Source organism: Engystomops pustulosus, chromosome 5, assembly GCF_040894005.1.
Source record: "Engystomops pustulosus chromosome 5, aEngPut4.maternal, whole genome shotgun sequence".
NCBI classification, from domain to species: Eukaryota; Metazoa; Chordata; class Amphibia; order Anura; family Leptodactylidae; genus Engystomops; species Engystomops pustulosus.
In genome coordinates this window covers 89,226,846-89,245,405 of record NC_092415.1, presented here as the reverse complement: position 1 = coordinate 89,245,405, position 18,560 = coordinate 89,226,846, and the positions used below count along the sequence as shown (strand labels likewise).

At 42.7% G+C, this 18,560-nt stretch overlaps 1 protein-coding gene across 2 annotated transcripts in view; it reads left to right on the top strand.

The window, feature by feature from the left end:
* The window catches only part of RANBP9 (RAN binding protein 9), a 43,818-nt gene that overhangs the window by 9,118 nt on the left and 16,140 nt on the right, over positions 1 to 18,560 (top strand). For both annotated transcript variants that reach the window (XM_072152624.1, XM_072152623.1), the window contains exon 2: positions 11,842 to 11,953. In XM_072152624.1, the coding sequence (XP_072008725.1) occupies positions 11,842 to 11,953 (112 nt within the window). The remainder of the gene's footprint in view (positions 1 to 11,841; positions 11,954 to 18,560) is intronic.

Here is an 18,560-nt window from a genome sequence, read left to right as displayed (position 1 = left end):
GAAAATTGTGAATTACATTTGGAATTTGTTTCCAGCTTCCTAGTACAGAATATTAAATGGGGCCAATAGGAAGTACAATTTGTCCTTTATATAACAAGCTCTGAAAAGGATAAACCAAGTTATGGCCATTGTACCTTAAGTGTTTAACTATGATCATGGCTTTAGTGGCCATAAATTCACTTTCTCTTTTAGATCCAAGCAGTTATGTATTGTTTTGTAATTTTTTTTTGTGGTCTGCAATCTCAATAGATCTTCTTGGTATTTTCCTGTGAAATCCTCATTGACAGGTGATTATAATATGTCAGTCACTTGTATTTTACCATTTGTCTACACTAAAATAAACCTAACAAATCACTTGGTAAACCGTTCTCGAGAAACCTTGACCATGACAAAGATGCTTTCAGTCGTGTTCTTATAGGCCTAGGGCACAGAAATATATGGACATCCAAATTCTTCCTACATAAGTTCCTGTTGAGTTCCTCCTTTGAAAAGCATGGGTATTTCATGAGTATTTCTTTAGAGCTAGTACACTTTAAAACATGGCTGGGGGTCATGCCTCCATTGAACCACAAGAATATTTGTCAAGACTTGGTTTGTCTTTCTTTCTCTTTAAAGGACGTCTACCATCCGGTAAATTTGTTCTAATAAGAAGTTATTCTTTTATCATAACTCCTATTTGCCACGGAAACATATAGTGCAGGGTGCCACAGGGAGCCTCATATTTTAATTTACTTACTAACACCATAGCGCTAGCGGTCCTGCCCCCTCCCCCAAAGTTTATGGAGCAGGTGTTGGGTGGGACCGCTAGCGCAACGGGGTAGCTCATAAATTAAAATACAAGGCTCCCTGAGGCGATCAGGTGGCGTATCCTAAGTGCCCCAGGGTAATTGGCAGCATAAAAAGTTATAATTAAATAAGTCTGGAGGAACATCGAGGCCACATATACCACCAGTAAACTGATGTTATGATGTCCTTTAAGTGATTTTTAGTTGACGCCTTATACTGACCAAGTAAATTGTGAATGAAGTTTTTGTTTCCAAAAAGTTGTAGGTATACAAAATGAGATTGTATGACCAAATGAAAAACAACCCATGCCATTATTGAGCAGGGAAACGTCTCGTGACATGCCCCAAATCAAGAGTCATTCATTAGTCTGGCAGAAGTTAATGCCAGTGGTGGCTTTTAGCAGGTAGAGATTCCAACTCCAGGAAAGTGACTTGAAATATTTTTGCTTCACACAATAAACCCACCTGTATTGGCACAATTCTTTTATATGTTTTCATTGTAGGGTGAATTCTGCAGCACAATACTAAACTGTGCAGAAGGCACTATGGACAAAACTAATGGAGTTCTCCATGGGAACGGAAGATCAATAGATCCGATAATTGCTTGTAGGCTGAACAAAGCCTCATAGTATCTCAGAATTGAGATATCTGAATGGAAATTTAACAAATTTGTTTCTTTTCCTCACCTTAAAGCCTGATACATAGGAATGATTGAATTTTACAGGCTCCAAACAGTGCACCCATCTGTCATCGGCCTGTGAGGTCCGCTCGCCCACCGATGACAAGATAAGACTGTCTATGAACAAGAATAGGACCTACTTTGAGTTTTGCGACTGGCACAGTCCGCTTAAAGGGCACCTACCACCACAAATCTACCTATAAAGGTAGATTGGGTGGTAGGTGCATCAATGGGACGTGAGGATAGCCCTTTTAAGGGCTAATCCTCACGTCCTTTCACTTTTTTGGTAACTTTTATTCCACATATATTTAAATTTACTTATGCGGCTACCGGGGCGTGGAGTAGCCGCATATGAGATTACATGAGGCGGCTACTCCACGCCCCGGTACCCACTTTACCCCTCCTACTCACCCATCTTCGGCGCGCAGCTCCGCATAGCTGCGCGCCCTCGTCCGGCGACCCTGCTGTCTGCGCATGCGCAGAAGAGCAGGCCCGCGCCTGCGCGGTCACTGCTCCGAAACAGGCGCGGGCCTGCTCTTCTGCGCATGCGCAGACGGCAGGGTCGCCGGACGAGGGCGCGCAGCTACGCGGAGCTGCGCGCCGAAGATGGGTGAGTAGGAGGGGTAAAGTGGGTACCGGGGCGTGGAGTAGCCGCCTCATGTAATCTCATATGCGGCTACTCCACGCCCCGGTAGCCGCATAAGTAAATTTAAATATATGTGGAATAAAAGTTACCAAAAAAGTGCAGGGACGTGAGGATTAGCCCTTAAAAGGGCTTACATGGGCTCACAGAAATATGTGGGGATGTGAGACAATGGCTAGCACATGTCCCCAAAATACTTTCATGACCATAAGGCCTTATTGTTTGGGTTTTTAAAGATATCCCAAGTTTCTGGGAGTAGAGAAGTAAGCTTACATCTCATTGTGATCACTAATCTAGTACTCTGGTGGGCCAGACTCTGCCCTATGTCACTGGCGTTGTGGTAATGGCTTTTAATTGTTAGCAGGAACTTCTAGTCTGCGATCCCATGTGTTTCTTAGCTCAGCTTGCTTTCCTACATTGATCTCTACAGGTAACGTAGCTATAGTCATGTGATGTTGCCCTGCAGACTTTAGAGGACAATGTGAGCTAGATAGCTGTCTTGCTACTATATATAGTGGTATACATTAATGGGGGTATAGTATAGAATAATATTTATATACTGTAGGCTGTGAGGACAAGTTTATGATGCATGCAAGTATACATCTCTTCCCAGCTTTACATAAGAAGTAATAGTCAAAATATTTCCTGGCCTAAAGCTTTAATGTATGCCATGGTAGTGCCTCAAGGTAGAATATTTCTCATGTTGGCTACAGTGTTTAATAAATGGTGTTGTACACCAAGCACACTTACACTTTCATCCCATTAATCTGTTCTCTTTTTTTTTTTTTGTTTTTTTTGTTTTTTTTTGTTTTTTATTGAAAGTGTTCACATTTTTTACACAATAAAAAAGGAAGACAAAAAAGATGTTAGATGTACATAAAACCAGACTTCCCCACCCATTCTTGATTTATCTTCTGATGGCATAGTTCTGTAGAAAATAGTTTTTTAAATTGATGCAAATGAACCTCAGGGCACAGAAGCCCATTCTGACTTTGCCTTCTGCTAGTTATGCACGCCTGTGTACAGCATTACAACCCTCCTTCTGATGTGATGCTAGACTGAGCCAATAGCGACTTCTGTGACATAGACTAGAGCCCCTGAGGATCATTTGCATAATTTTAAAAGACACTTTTGGCCCAAAACTAGTCCATAAGAAAATAATGGAAGGCCGAATCCTGTTTCAGACGACACATGCCAGCATGTAAGTGCTTGGTGTGCAATACTGCGTCCATGTGCTAGATTTGCTTTGTGTTTTTATGGAGGCCATTTGTGTAAATGGGGACTCTGAGCTTTTTAACTATGGAGCATCCCCCTAACAATTCTTTCCAACCTGCTCTGTATCCACAGTCGCTCATGGAATACCATTATTATTCACTTGTAAGTTTAAGTACCCTTTGCACAACTCATGGGAATGATTATTTTAGGCTTGGTTGGCTAAATCTTGGCTTATCGAATGTTTTGGATGATCAGCCACCATCCAATGAATGAGTAAATGTTTGTCAGATCCAGTTTAAGCTTTTTATACAGAGCTACTTCTTTACTGATGCTTTTGGTTCCTTTCATTTACCGTACTTGTTACTTTTCAGCCATTATCAATGCCATAGGGCAGTGAAGGCGAACCTTTTGGAGATAGAGTGCCTAAACTTCAAGCAAAACCCACTAATATGTTGCAAAGTGCCAACATGACATTTTAAGCAGTAAATGATTGATCCCTGCTGTGTCACAGGTTTCAATCATATTGGCGTCCTGAGTTCACCAATACAATAGAAAGATCATGGAGAAATGGGGATTGTAGCTTCCTTCCAGGGTCCGCCGAAAAGGAAGAATCAGGGTTCCCAGAGCAGGAACTCCAACACTAATCTATCACTATCCACACCTCCTTGTTCCCCCAGTATCCCTGGCAGCCAAGGATGTTGCTTTAAAATGGCGCTGAGCATGGCACCTCCTGGGCAGTATTGGACCGCAGGCCTGGCAACCCACAGAAAGGGCTCTGAGTGCCGCCTCTAGCACCCGTGCCATAGGTTCGCCACCACATAGGGTCTGGCATGGACAGCAGTATTTACCTTAATAGTGATTACTGGTACTTGATCACCAAAGCAACCATTGTTGAAGCAAGAGTGACCAACCACTTGGCTAACTTCTGCTGTGAGTGCTAGAGAGTTCAACACCATCCACAGATCCACTAGGGAGAGTACCAGTAAAATACAACTAGTCATCGATTATATCAGTACTGATGCCACTCAGGCATAACTCACTGTAGGCTAATAAAAATCCTGCACTGCTGGTTCATGATTCAGAAATAAAGCTTCTCATGAGTAAGTAGCACTGGTATTCCTTTACATATTGACACCTTTTATTTTTAGTGACTTATTATAAAGATAGTAGAAAACATCAGTGTCCTAAGGTTGGGTTCACATGTGGCCTAGTTATTGTGAAATCCTTGAGTGAAAATTCAGGAAAGAGTCCAGTGGATGTCATTATTATACTGGGGTTTTTTTTTTTTTTTTACAGCAAAAAGTTTTTCATATGCCTGGCACACATGAGAGAGAGTTCAGTTTTTATAACGTATGGAGGACGTTTATACAGCCGACGTATATACGGCCGATATACGTCCTCCATAGACGTCAATGGGCTCACGGCGCACCGTACCACTCTGTACCTGGAAAAAAATAGGACCTGTCCTATCTTTTGCCGTAATACGGCGCCGTGCGCCATTACTTCCTACGGAGAGGGGCGGGGGTGAGCTGTACTCACCTTCTCCTCCTCTCCCCGTACACTGCTGTTGCTCGCTACGGTACGGTACGGGCGGGCAACGGCAGTGTGAATATAGCCTTAAAGTAGATTTTCAGCAAAAACCATTACACTCTTTTTTTTTTTTTTTTTTTTTTTTTTTTTTTTTTTGGTGGTGGTCAACTTTTCCTGATATACAGGTCAAAGTAAACATGCTGCGCCGCTGACTCCTCAAGAGAGAACAGAAAGGCCAGTCGTAGTCATAAGGCCCCAAGGAAATATTGGGGGCTCCTTTTATTACATTTTTTGTTTCTTAGGCTACATTCACACTGAATGTGTGCCCGCGGTGCATGGGAGAGGAGGAGGGGGTGAGCGTTGCTTGCGGCTGAACATAAGTTCCCCTTGACGGTCGTGTGCATGAGCCCTTATAGTGAAACACAGTATCATTTCGTAGGTTGGACTTGATTAACTGATTCCTTTTTGTAACCTTGTTTACTATAATGCTATGATATTTCATGGTAGTTTTCCTCTTTTTGTAAGTTTAGTAATTTGTTCTTGAGAAAACCCAGATTTAGCCCTTGGGACATATTTCAGTCACCATGACAGTTATCCAACACCATTGATTTTCCATGATTGTGTCTTAATTTTGGTAGCGGCTGGAAGTGATAATGGCAGAACTGAACCCTGCTTGTCAGTTTGTCGGAACATCCCTAATGCTACAATTTAATAAATAACCACCATGAACCCTAACCACATAGTTTTCTATTGTTTCCTTTTGATTTGTGGTGAAATTATAACAAAATCATAATTTTATGTCACTATACCACTTTTTTGTTTTGATTTTGGAATATCCTTGTGCTGGACCAATTGCCACTGGTTTCGGGCTAGTTTACAATGTTTTGTCCATGCCTGCTACTCTTTGTTTATGTCTTTGTGTTCAAGATAATCCTGTAATCATGAAAGGACTCCTCAAAGTATTCTAACTTCCCATGGTAATGTCTGATGTCACCAACCTTTATGAAGGGGTACAGTAACCTGGAGTTATGAATTATTTACCGATTTCTAGGAATTGTACATAAGATGCTCCAGAATTATTTTGCAAGGATTTTGTGGCAGCAACCTGTAACATTGAATAGGTCATTGTGCTCCTAGTGCTAAATGTGCAGCAGACTATTATTGTAGATGACTTGCTGTATTACAGGCCGTACTGTGTACTGGGCAGTAGATTGTGTCTTCACATTACACCCGGCTTCTGTTACATTTCCTTCAGGTCACCCAAGTTGTAAGTGGAACCAGTCGTTTCCAGTGTAGAAAATTTTACTTTGCTGTGTGGCTCTGCTATTTTTAGTCAGCTTTCACAAAATGGTTTCCTGAGTACAATGTGTTCAATAGTTGTGCAGAAGGTGTGGTGTTCTCCACACAGTTTGTTTTTGTACAGTGTTCTCTCTGCTGGGTAACAGCTGTGCCTCCCCATGTCTGTTTAGTGTTATAAGCTTTCCTGCTCATCACTTAGTAAAAATCCTATGTAAAGAAGGAGATTACTGCCGCTTGCAAGAATGGATACTTTTATATATCTAAGCTGCAGTATATATATTCGCTACAGGTCTCCTAATGCATTAATGAATAAGATATTGATGACCTGTACTTTGGATAGCTCATAAATCTTGGATTGATGCAGGTCGGGGAGCCAGAACCCCCACCTATCAGCTGTGTAAAGAGGCAGCTGCACCCTACTTCACATTCACCGTGAATGGCAACCACAATGACTTTACAGTGCACTGCATCGTGCTTGGCTAAACTCTGGTGATGCACACATTGGATTAAATTTGAAGGATATGTCTGACAATAAAATAACCTATTTAAAACTAAGTTTTACGTTGATCATATTTACCAAAATGTATTAAAATAAAAGCTTTATTTTAGAAAAAAAACCTTTGATCATAATAAAGAACAGCAATGACTGTAGAAATATAACTAAGATTATAACAAAATTTTCTGAAAATTACAACCATTGCCAATCGTGTAGGAAAGTATTCAGGACTTTTCTGTGAATGACTTCAGCACGCCCACAGGACATCACGGCTCTCACACTGCTGTGGTGTGATTTTTGGCCACTCCTCTTCCAGTCTCTTCCACAGTTAATTGTTGTGGGTTTCTTGGTCATATCTTTGTCACCAAGGATTTTCCAGAGGTTTTCTATGTGCTTTAGAACTGGCCTCTGAGCTGACCATTTTAATTGTTTCAATGCTCTCTGCTTCAAGGAACTGCTTTACCCATTTATGTGTCATAAAGGGCTTTATCCTGTTGGCTGATTGAGTGAAGAAGGAAGGAACCATGTCTTGTTGAGGATGGTTCTGATACACACTTGCATTCAGTCTACCATGTAGCTGTATAAGAAATTATCCAATTCCTGCTGCAGAAAACATTCCCCATACCATGAAACTTCCTTCACCACTTTCACTGACTTCTTGACACTCTTTGGATTCAGTCATTCCTCGGGTTGTCGACAAACATAATTTTTCTCATCAGACCTAAATATAAAATAGCTTTCATCATTAAAATGAACTATGGACCACTTCTCCTTTGTCCACACTGCATGCTCCAGCAAATGTTAGTCTTGCCTTTTGATTCATTTTCCTCCTGAGAGGTTTGGTCACTGCAGATTGGGCTTTTTCGCAGTGTTGAAATTATTACCCATGGAGATTCTCTGTATTATCCTGTCCTCTCTTGCATTTGTCGACCATCCTTTTTGGCAGACTTTAATGAGTTTTGTGCTTTCTAGAATATTGCATCTTTACAACATCACAGACGTTCAATGACCAACTTCTCTCGCTAGGGCTGACAGGGACACCCGTTTGGCCTTCATTTTGACAACCTGCTTCCGGTGCAAATTGGAATGTTAGGTTGTCAGTTAAAGAAAATCTACCATCATAATCAAGCATGATAAATTGGGGAAACTTGCTCATAGATCCAGGCACCATGTCTGAATCTGTGTGCTGAAACTTCCAACTCTTTTTAATGTGCTTTTTCACACTTCAGTTTTTTCACTGATCCAATGTTGTCAGTGAACACAGAAAGAACATGTAGCAAAACAAATTCTTAATTAACCACTGAAGTGGGAAAAAGCAGATTGAAAAGAATGGTTCAGTAAGGCATAAGTGAAAAATAACTGAAGCTAGGAAGAGAAGCCCAATCTGTATGTGTGTGTTCCAGAGAAAGCTGGTACATGTCCTATATTTCTCCCTGCTACGGGACGGTACGGTGCTGCACCGGTATTTAGCTTCTGAACATTCTACTAATATCTGACACACAGATCAGAGATGAGAAACGATGAGATCTATGAGATGGGTATAAAACACAACGACATTCTCAACTCTGCTAACTTGCCTAATGAATAAAACACAGTCGGCTCTGCTACAAAGACCTTGTCTTGCCTGTAACTAGTAGAGTAAGTATCTGCAAGCTGCTTGCTGTTAGGAAGTGCCTGTGTCTGAGCTGGTCTTGTAATGCACTGGGGAGGGTTAGAAGGCATAGAGCACTGCAGTGTGCAGACAAGTGAAGTTTTTCATTAGAAGAATCTGACCATAGTCAGAAGATTTAAGGTCGGATCCCGGGCAACCAAAATTGTAAACGCCAGAACTGAAAGAGACAGGTTAGAATTATATCTATGAAATGCTATATTTTTCTTAATAATGGTGAAGTAGAGAATGTGTTATTTTGTTCGTAGGAATTCCCCTTTAACAGGTGCAACTCTTACGCAGGGTATTTTCGCTCATTTCTCGCTCTTCATCTTCAAAAATCCATAACTTTTTCATTTTTCCATGTACAGAGCTGTGTGAGGGCTTACTTTGTGCGTAACAAATTTTACTTTCCCGTGATGTTATTTGTTTAAACATGCCGTGTACTGGGAAGCCGGAAAAAAATTCCAAATGTGGAAAATTTTTTTAAAAACCGCATGTGCGTCACGTTCTTGAGGGCTCAGTTTTTACGACTTTTACTCTGCGCTACAAATAACACGTCTATTATTCTTTGGTTCGGTGATACCAAATTTATATAGTTTTTATGGCATTTTCATACATTTTTAAAAATTAAGCGAATGTGTGCAAAAAAGAATAAAAAATTGCCATCTTCTGACGCTAATAACTTTTTCATACTTTGGGGTACTGAGTGTTAGCAGTTTATAGGTTTACAAACTGAATTTTATAACATTGCAGTTATGGAAAGGAATACGGGCAATGGTTTGTAATCATAGTTTTTAATGAAGTTTTTATTTAGGGAGGGGTTAATTGGCATGGCAGGTTCTCTAAGACCAAGAAAAGGACCATTCAATAAAGTGTTAAAGGTAAGGAACGGCCTGATAACATTTATTGACTGCATAGAAGTAACTTGCTTCCTAAATCTGTTCTTTCTTGTACAATGTAAATTGACACCTTGTAATTCTGTTTGAAAGCACAAGGTGAAATGTCTCTCTGCTAGGATCCAGCTGGTTCCTTGTAACTTTAGGCCCAAGTAATTTGATGAACGGATTGGGCAATCTTCTTTTTTGTGTAGTCAGATGTTTCATCCTGATGAAAGAGTATTAAAGTGCAGCTTATTAATGAATTGTAATAGCAACTATCACCTGCGTACTGCTATATTTTATGTGAACATATAATGTTGTAAGTATTGTTCATAAGCGGGGGACAGCCAAATGAGCCCCTGACCTCATCTCCCTTTACAGACAGGTTACTGTTTGTTCCCACTTGATTTCTACACTGAGCACAGGGCTGTGAAACGTTTCACCGAGAGTAACCCCCACCTTCAGGCTGCCTTGAAAGGGCTGATTCTAGTCCTAAGGCCTTACGAAACCCCACCATGTGCACAAACTTGCCACAGCCATTTTTGTTGAGCCGTGTGGCCATCTTCACCCAATCACAATGCAATGAGACATGGAGAGCTGACCACACTGTGACCGTGCACAATAGACCTCTATGAGGCCAATGAGTTATCCACACAAACTGCCATGTAAGCTTTTGTACATGAGCTCCAAGGGGGAGATTTATTAGAAGTGTCTGAGCTAAAACTTAGTTACCCATGGAAACCAATCAGAGCTCAGTAGTAATGTTATACACAACTGTAGGAAAATGAAAGCTGAGCTCTGATTTGGTTTCTATTGGCAACAAAAACAGTTCTACTCTGACAGTTCTGAAAACTTTCCTATTTCTGTTTTAGGAGCTTTTTGTATGTCAGATTTATCATAGTGGCTTAGCCAGTTTAAAGGGGTTATCCGGGTTTTAAAAATTACTTATGGCAGTGCTGGGGAGGGATATTTAAACATAATAAACATGGACTTACCTCCTCCGGCGCCGCCGATGTCCCGCGCCGCGGTCCCTTCGATCCGTGCCCCTGTTTGTTTACAGGGGCACGGAAGCCGCGCACAAGGAGCTTCCGGTCCGGGATGTGGCCGGCTCCTCCCATCCGTCCCTATCTCTCAGCATTGTAAGCGCTGAGAGATGGTGTCGGATAGGAGCTTCCAGCCGGCCGGAAGCTCCCTGTGCGCCAGTGTAATGAAACCGGCGCACAGAGAAGACCGGCCGCAGAGCGGGACATCGGCGCCGCCGGAGGAGGTAAGTAGATGTTTGTTATGTTTAACTAGCCCACCCCAGCCAGGGCCTCAGTTATTTTTGAAACCCGGATAACCCCTTTAATACCTCATATGCCAAATTTATCAAAGTCTGCAACGTATTTCTAAATATTTCTGTCATATATTTGAGTCAGGGGACTAAAGTGAATTTACTCCTAAATTTCCAACATTTTGAAAAGTTGCACTCCAGAAATCTGTCTACCACATCTGGATCCACATCATGTTTCAGAATCAGATTTTGAAGCCAAACGCAGGTGTGGATGAAACAAATACCGGTAATTGAAAGGTGCTCCTCCTCCTTTTACTCCATTCCAGGTTTCGGCATAAAAAACTGCATCTGACAAACTGAACGTGTGGTGTCCTGTGTCACAGTGATTTAATACAGTAATGCTATCTCCACACGTTGCGGATACCATGCAGACTGAATGCACAGATTTTGGTGCTGGAAATGTGGATTGTAATACAGTAGCATTAAAATGAATGTGATTTGGAAAAGTAATGTAGACAAATTTTTTTTTTTTTTCCGTACTGAAATTATTGCTCTGCGCGGAAAATATCTCCACAGTACTGTGCGGAAAATAAAATAATTGTTACTTTTCTGGTGCTACCTCATGGATTTTTGCATACATTTTTTTTTTACATTGAAGTCTATGGGAGAGTGAAAATTTGCATCAATTTCACACCATGATGTAGATTTTGGTTTTAAAATGACATCAGATCAGATGTAACAAAACTGGTAAAAAAAAAAAAGAACACTGGACAAATGCATATGAAACAAGCACATAAAATCTTGTGTATACCTCTCCCTATAATAATCCGCAACCTGTGACGATTACTGTACCTAAACAGTAAGTAGTCTGAGTCAAAATAGACCAAAATAGACTTTTGTTCAATGGATTTATTACAGGTTGTAAACTGTTTGTTGTAGAGTTAGGGCCCAGTAGTGTGTGGTCATCAGACTCTCAATTGTCTTGGGTGAAGCAGGTATTTGTACTTCAAGCCACCAGCCGCACACAAGGCAGGCATTTTGGAAGGTTTGCATTCATCGTGATTAGAGATTGGCCATGTTGTTCCATGGAATAGAAGGAACTCTCTGCATCATGTAGATTCTATATCTAGTCACTTTAAAATAGCTCTGTGCACAGCAAGTCCTGGGCTGCCTGAGACTGCAGGAAGATACCTGGAGTCATCTCTGGTGATGGCCTGGGTGCCCACAGAAAGGGCTCCGAGTGCCACCTCTGATACATCTTGTCATCCTGGCTGGAGTCTAAAATGCTAAGTGCTGTTAGTGGTGACACTTTTTCTTTTGAGAAAATTGCACTGCAGTACATTGTGGGTTCCACACAATAATTTCATGTGTTTCGTTTTTCTGTTTGTACAGGACATGGAAAAACTTCAAGAGATGCCGCATCGGTGCGGGCTACACATCCTATTCCAGCAGCATGTGGCATTTACTATTTTGAAGTGAAAATCATAAGTAAAGGGAGAGATGGGTAAGAATCGGTTAACTGTTCATTTTTGTTTTTTGCCTGAAAATCCATTTCGTATTGGTGGCACTGTAGCAAATGATTGCTTGTACCATATTCATGCAATACATGAGCAGTTCAAGGCACCAGAGTAGGAGTTGATCTGACACGTTGTGGAAGCTCCCAAGCCCTCTTGCCCTGTGTGACATCCATTTTCCATAATAATACATATTAACAGGGGGATGGTTTGATTACAACCCTTTATTATGGTAAAGAAAAACTAAATTTTCTGTTTTGGGTGGGGTCTCCAAAATTATTTGCTTCTGTGAAGGTTGTCACTTATTTTTCCTATTCTGTCAATACATTCACACGGTCAGATCTTTTCCAATTTTGCTATGTCACCGGTAAGCACTCACTTGACCAGTTCCTTGATTTTCAGACTACTTTTAGACAATTTTGTTAAATGAGGCTCTTACTTATTGAAAATTTATTGGACTGTTTCCGGTGTTGCAAGACTCTGTGCAAGTTCCTGTCCTAAGCAGGAACCTGTATCACAAGTTTAACATTTGTTCACAATTATGAGATTTCATGAAAACTTTACAAAATCAATACTGTTTAATGAAACTGTGTGTTTTAAAATGGTGGTGCACATAAAGTATAATCTTTTCCCTTTACCCCGTATACTGGATGCTACACAATAAAGAACAAAGCAAACTATATGATGGGGTTTTCACACTCCGCTTTTGGTGGTGGTTTTACAGCAAAATTCTACTAAAGCAGTTTTATCATAAATTTGTAACCCAACATGTATAAATTGTATACAATTGGTAAAGCCCCTATGTAGCGGCATGTAGTAAATTAGAATAGGAGCAGACCGATGCCCCTGGCTTCATTGTATGTCCAAGGAATGAAACGATTGGACACTTGAATCAAACATACCTCTTCCTTATCTTTTCTGTTGTCAGAGTGAAGTAAGGAGGCGCCAAAGACAATTTTTATCTTTTTAAAAAAAAGGTGGGGCCCTTGGCCTCCTCTGGTGACTTTGTGAAGACAATAAGTGCTTTGAGATCACTGCAGAGGAAGAGATTGCACCCAGTGGATGCTTCTGGAGGGCACTTGGCTCTTTAGGGACTTCTGACAGTGATGACAGACTTGTATCTATCTACTCTTTCCCAGTTAAATGATTCAGCTGCTTCTAACATTGGGGATAAAAGTGGCAACAGATTCCCTTGGGTAGAATTTATAGGGATGTAGGATAAAGGGAAAGGAAGGTGCCATTACACACATTATCAGCCATATGGCTAAAACTAATCCAGAATGTTAGCACATCAGCTAAATGTAGTCAGATGAGGCATTTATTGCCAGACTTGTGCAAATGAAATGTGGTCACTATTCAGGGCCGGCTCCAGGTTTCAGTGGGCCCTTGGGCGACTGAGCCTCAGTGGGCCCCTTTGCAGTCAACTCGCGTAACGGCATGGATTCATTATATACAGCCCAGCCCCCTCCTCGCCCCCAATACATTATATGCAGCCCCCTCCTCGCCCCCAATACATTATATGAAGCCCCCTCATCGCCCCCAATACATTATATGCAGCCCCATTCTGACCCCCAATACATTATATGCAGACCCCTCCTCACCCCCAATACATTATATGCAGCCCCTTCTCACCCCCAATACATTATATGCAGCCCCTTCTCACCCCCAATACACTATATGCAGCCCCCTCCTCGCCCCCAATACATTATATGCAGCCCCCAATACATTATATGCAGCCCCCAATACATTATATGCAGCCCCCAATTCATTACATGCAGCCCCCTCCTGACCCCCAATACATTATATGCAGCCCCCTCCTGACCCCCAATACATTATATGCAGCCCCATCCTGACCCCCGATATATTATATGCAGCCCCCTCCTGACCCCCAATATATTATATGCAGTCCCCTCCTGACCCCCAATATATTATATGCAGCCCCTCCTGACCCCCAATACATTATATGCAGCCCCCCTCATCAGATTTCACATTATAATCAAGCCCCCTTCCCCACATGGACTACATACAGCCCCCTCCTCATGTACCCTTCATTACTATCAGCCCCTATACTAGTAAATATGACCATTCAAAATAAAAGAATAATACTTACCTCAGCCTTCTGCTCAGGTCCGGAGCTTCCCCCTCTCAGTCTTCCTTCTCCTTCCGGCAGCCTCACAGCGCTTCAGCCCGCGATCACACGTTCCGCTAGAGATTTACAAACAAGGGTTATAAGCAACACAAAGTTGGTTCTATACATTGTGTTGTGCACAGGGGGTATTATGGGAGTGCATACATAAAATTGCCAATGTAATTAAGGAATAGTGACAGGGCCGGTGCCAGCACCCGGCAAACCCGGGCAAGTGCCGGGGCCCCAGCCGCTGGGAGGGCCCACTCGTGGCCAAACCCCGTCCCAAGCAGCCTGGCCGTGCCGGGTGCTGGCGCCGTAAAGCGGCGCTCTGTGTGTGCAGGACGCTGCGTCTCTGCATGGCCGCGGTCACAGGCTCCGTTAGCGCCGCGTTATGAACGCGACGCTAGCGCACAGGGGGCGGCCCTCGGCCCGATCGCATATGCGATCTGGCCAAGGGCCGCCCCCTTTGCGCTATCGTCGCGTCATGAACGCGACGCTAACGGAGCCTGTGACCGCGGCCATGCAGAGACGCAGCGTCCTGCACACACAGAGCGCCGCTTTACGGCGCCAGCACCCGGCACGGCCAGGCTGCTTGGGACGGGGTTTGGCCACGAGTGGGCCCTCCCAGCGGCTGGGGCCCCGGCACTTGCCCGGGTTTGCCGGGTGCTGGCACCGGCCCTGTCACTATTCCTTAATTACATTGGCAATTTTATGTATGCACTCCCATAATACCCCCTGTGCACAACACAATGTATAGAACCAACTTTGTGTTGCTTATAACCCTTGTTTGTAAATCTCTAAAATGCTGGTAGAAATAATTGTTGTATGGTTATATACACTGCACAAAAAACAATGGAAACACAAAAATACCATGTCATAATAATCTCAATAAATGCAATAAAACATAAAAATGACCAATGAAAAATAAACATCCCATGGAGGTCTGGATTTGGAATGATAATCAAAGTATAAAATCCAATTTAAGTGGAAATACCCCGAGGCAAGGAAGTGAGGCCCAGTAGTGTGTGTGGTCCCACGTGCCTGTATGACCTCCCTAGAATGCCTATGCATGCTCCTGATGAGGCGGCAGATGTTCTCCTGAGGGACCTCTTCTAGGACGTAGATTAAAGCATCAGTCACCACCTGGACATCTGTGGTGCAAGGTGGCATTGGTATATGGAGTGATGCATGTTGTCCTTGATGTTCTTTTCCCAGATTTAAAGGGGTAGTCCCATTTCAACAAAAAATTAATTAATTAAAAATGTTATTGTTTGTAATATAAAAAGTTATACAACTTTCCAATCAGAGGTCGCACTAACATTTTTCCAGAAGGGTAATAATACTCCTCTCACAATTTTTGAGTTTTATTTTAAACCCATGAGGAGTATGAAATTTTCACTAATAAATGTATAACTCCCAGGCGTATATATAGTGTTATGAGACTTCTATCAATACAAGGAAAAAGTTACAGCTCCTGTTTTCTGTGCTTAAAAGGGTTGAAATTCAAGTAAGGCCCTATCCGCGAAAATGCGTTTTTGCCGCATCCAAAGGCTTCACATGTTGTAACATTGCGTTTTAGCAAATGCAATGGAAACACAATGTTACTTCAACATGTGATCAAGGTTGAAGCCTTTGGAACACATTGGGGCACATTTACTTACCCGGCCCATTCGCGATCCAGCGGCGCGTTCTCTGCACAGGATTCGGGTCCGGCTGGGATTTAAGATGGTAGTTCCTCCGCCGTCCACCAGGTGGCGATGCAGCGCCGAAAATAATCTTAACGCCCCGGAATGCACCATCCCATAGAAGGTGAAGGTGAGCGCTCCCCAAGCGACACATTTTCGGTTTTTAAATGCGGCGGTTTTTCCGAATACGTCGGGTTTTCGTTCGGCCACGCCCCCCCGATTTCTGTCGCGCGCATGCCGGCCCCGATGCGCCACAATCCGATCGCGTGCGCCAAAAACCCGGGGCAATTCATGTACAAGCGGCGCAAATCGGAAATATTCGGGTAACACGTCGGGAAAACGCGAATCGGGCCCTTAGTAAATGACCCCCATTGTGTGAATGAGCCCTCAAATAGCAAGTATGTATTAAACAAGTGGTGCACAACATTTTTGTGGTGTGTTCAAACATGGCGTTTTTAAACACATCAGAACAGCTGAGAAGAGATTTGCCTAATTACATTGCTGTCAACATTGTCAACAAAACACATGCATCAATGCAATTTTATTGCAAGCATTTTGTAAACGAAATGTTGACAGCAATGTAATTAGGAGAATCTCCTCTTCTCAGCTGTTGTAATGCGTTTGAAAATGCATGCAATAACCTCCCCTTTAGGCTGCATTCACACTACCATATGGGGGACGTATGTATAACCGCAAGCTTGTGGCTGTACATAGGTCCCCAATGGATGCAATGGCCGTATGGAGCGATACCGCTCCGTACACGGGAAAATGACATGTCTTTCCCTGTGTTTCGGCCAGTACCCAATGCATTTCAATGGAGAGGGTCCGGGTCACCCCCTCCTCCTCTCCATGGTGCCGAACCCAGGCCTGGACGGCTACGGCCTGGCGGGCGTGAATACGTGTGTGAATGCAGCCTTATTGTCTACAGAGCGGACTATGTAGCCCCCAGACCAGCCTGGGGAGGATGCTGCTGAATGTTTATTCAATTTATTTTCTGCGGTTTGGGAACATAACAGGGGAACATAACATAATAGGGGCACATTTAGGGAGGAACGCATAATATATGTGTTCCTTGCTTTACTAAAATATAGATCACTCTAGGTATGACCTGGGTAGAGTGCTCAATTGGTCCTTAGGCATAATTAATAAATGTGGTCTTTATCTGTCTGCTGTAGGGAATGTGGGTGGGGGAGGGGGGAGTGGGTTGTTTTTATTGTTTTGGTCCTTTGTGCAACAGTGTGTTTGTAAAGTGTTGTAAAAAACAAAAATGACAATAAAAATGTTTTTATCAAAAAAAATATATATAGATGACAGATAACAGTGATCTAATGGTAAGAGCCCACTGGATCACTGTCATCAGTGATCTGTATACAGAGACCTGCAGAGAGCATGCATACAGCACGTTCCCTGCAGCCTCTCCCTGTATACAGGGGCTGCTGTGACAGGAGACTGATAATAATCAATCCCCTGTCACAGTACACGATCGGGCTGCCACATAGACAGCACAATCCTGTTAATGGCAGTGTGCATGATCGCACACAAATCAGGAGAAAAGCCCCGGCAGCAGGTATCCCGGCCCACCCCTCGCTCTGCTCCACCCCCAACTCGTTGCTCGGCTCCTCCATCTCTCACCTATCTCTCGGTGCCCCGCAGGATAGGCTCAGACGGTGAGCAGGAAGTGAGCAGCTCATTGGTATCTCAGAGAGTAATCAGAGCTGTGTGATATAACGAGCTGTGCACCTGTGTGACTGGTCTGATTTCTGTCCACTGGAAGTAAACCTAGAAGTTTTCTATAGAATGACAAGAAGCAGAGATGTAGAAAACCGCAAGGAATTGATAGAGAAAGTATATTGGAAAACTGTATAACTTTTTGTAATGCATACAATAACATTAATTTGCTGAAATGGGAATACCCCTTTAAGTCTGGGAAAAGGGCAGGCCATTGCATAGCTTCAATGCTTTCATCATGCAGGAACTAGCATTGTCCTGCATCAGAAGCAACTGAGTGCCCACTGCACCTGCACATGGTTTCACAATGGGTCTGAGGATCTCATCCTGGTACCTTATGGCAGTCCGGGTACAGCTGTTCTAAAGAAGTGCAGCCCCACATCATCACTGATTTACTGCCAAACCAGTCCTACATAAAGTTTCTACATATGTGCTCTGTGTGACCCTACTCTGAGTGAAGAGTACACCATGCCAATGTCAAATCTGCCAATATTGGTGTTAATCGCTTTTGATTGCAGTTCCAATTTTTTGTTTCATTATTGCCTTTATTTTTTTGCACAGTGTACATAGAAATCATTGGTGTGTGGTTGTGTCCATAGACTGTAGATTAAGCAGTGTGTCTGTTTGGAGGCAGTACAGGTAATAATTGGGCTGTGTACTGTATGCCTATCACTAGGAGCCAGAAACAGAAATGCACCCAGATGCTGTGACCTTGCTGCATTTCCCTAGATATGGCATCGGAGCCACATTTTATGTAAATATACTGAGAAGTGTATAAGGTCCTTGCCATTCTGCAATGTCGTCCAAGTTTTCGCAATGAGTGTTTTCATAAAGACCAGGTTTTTCAGAAGCTAGCCTTAATTCATAGCACTGTAATTTTGCCATTTGCAAATCACCATGAATATTGTTTTTCATGTAGGTCATCCTGGTTGTGACCAAATGAAATATATATATATTTATATCTCAGATACATCTCTGTGGACATTTGGCATTCAGTGAATCATATCACCTTTTGAAGCTTTTAGTTAGAGTGACAGCAGTTAGGTCTCTGGCTCA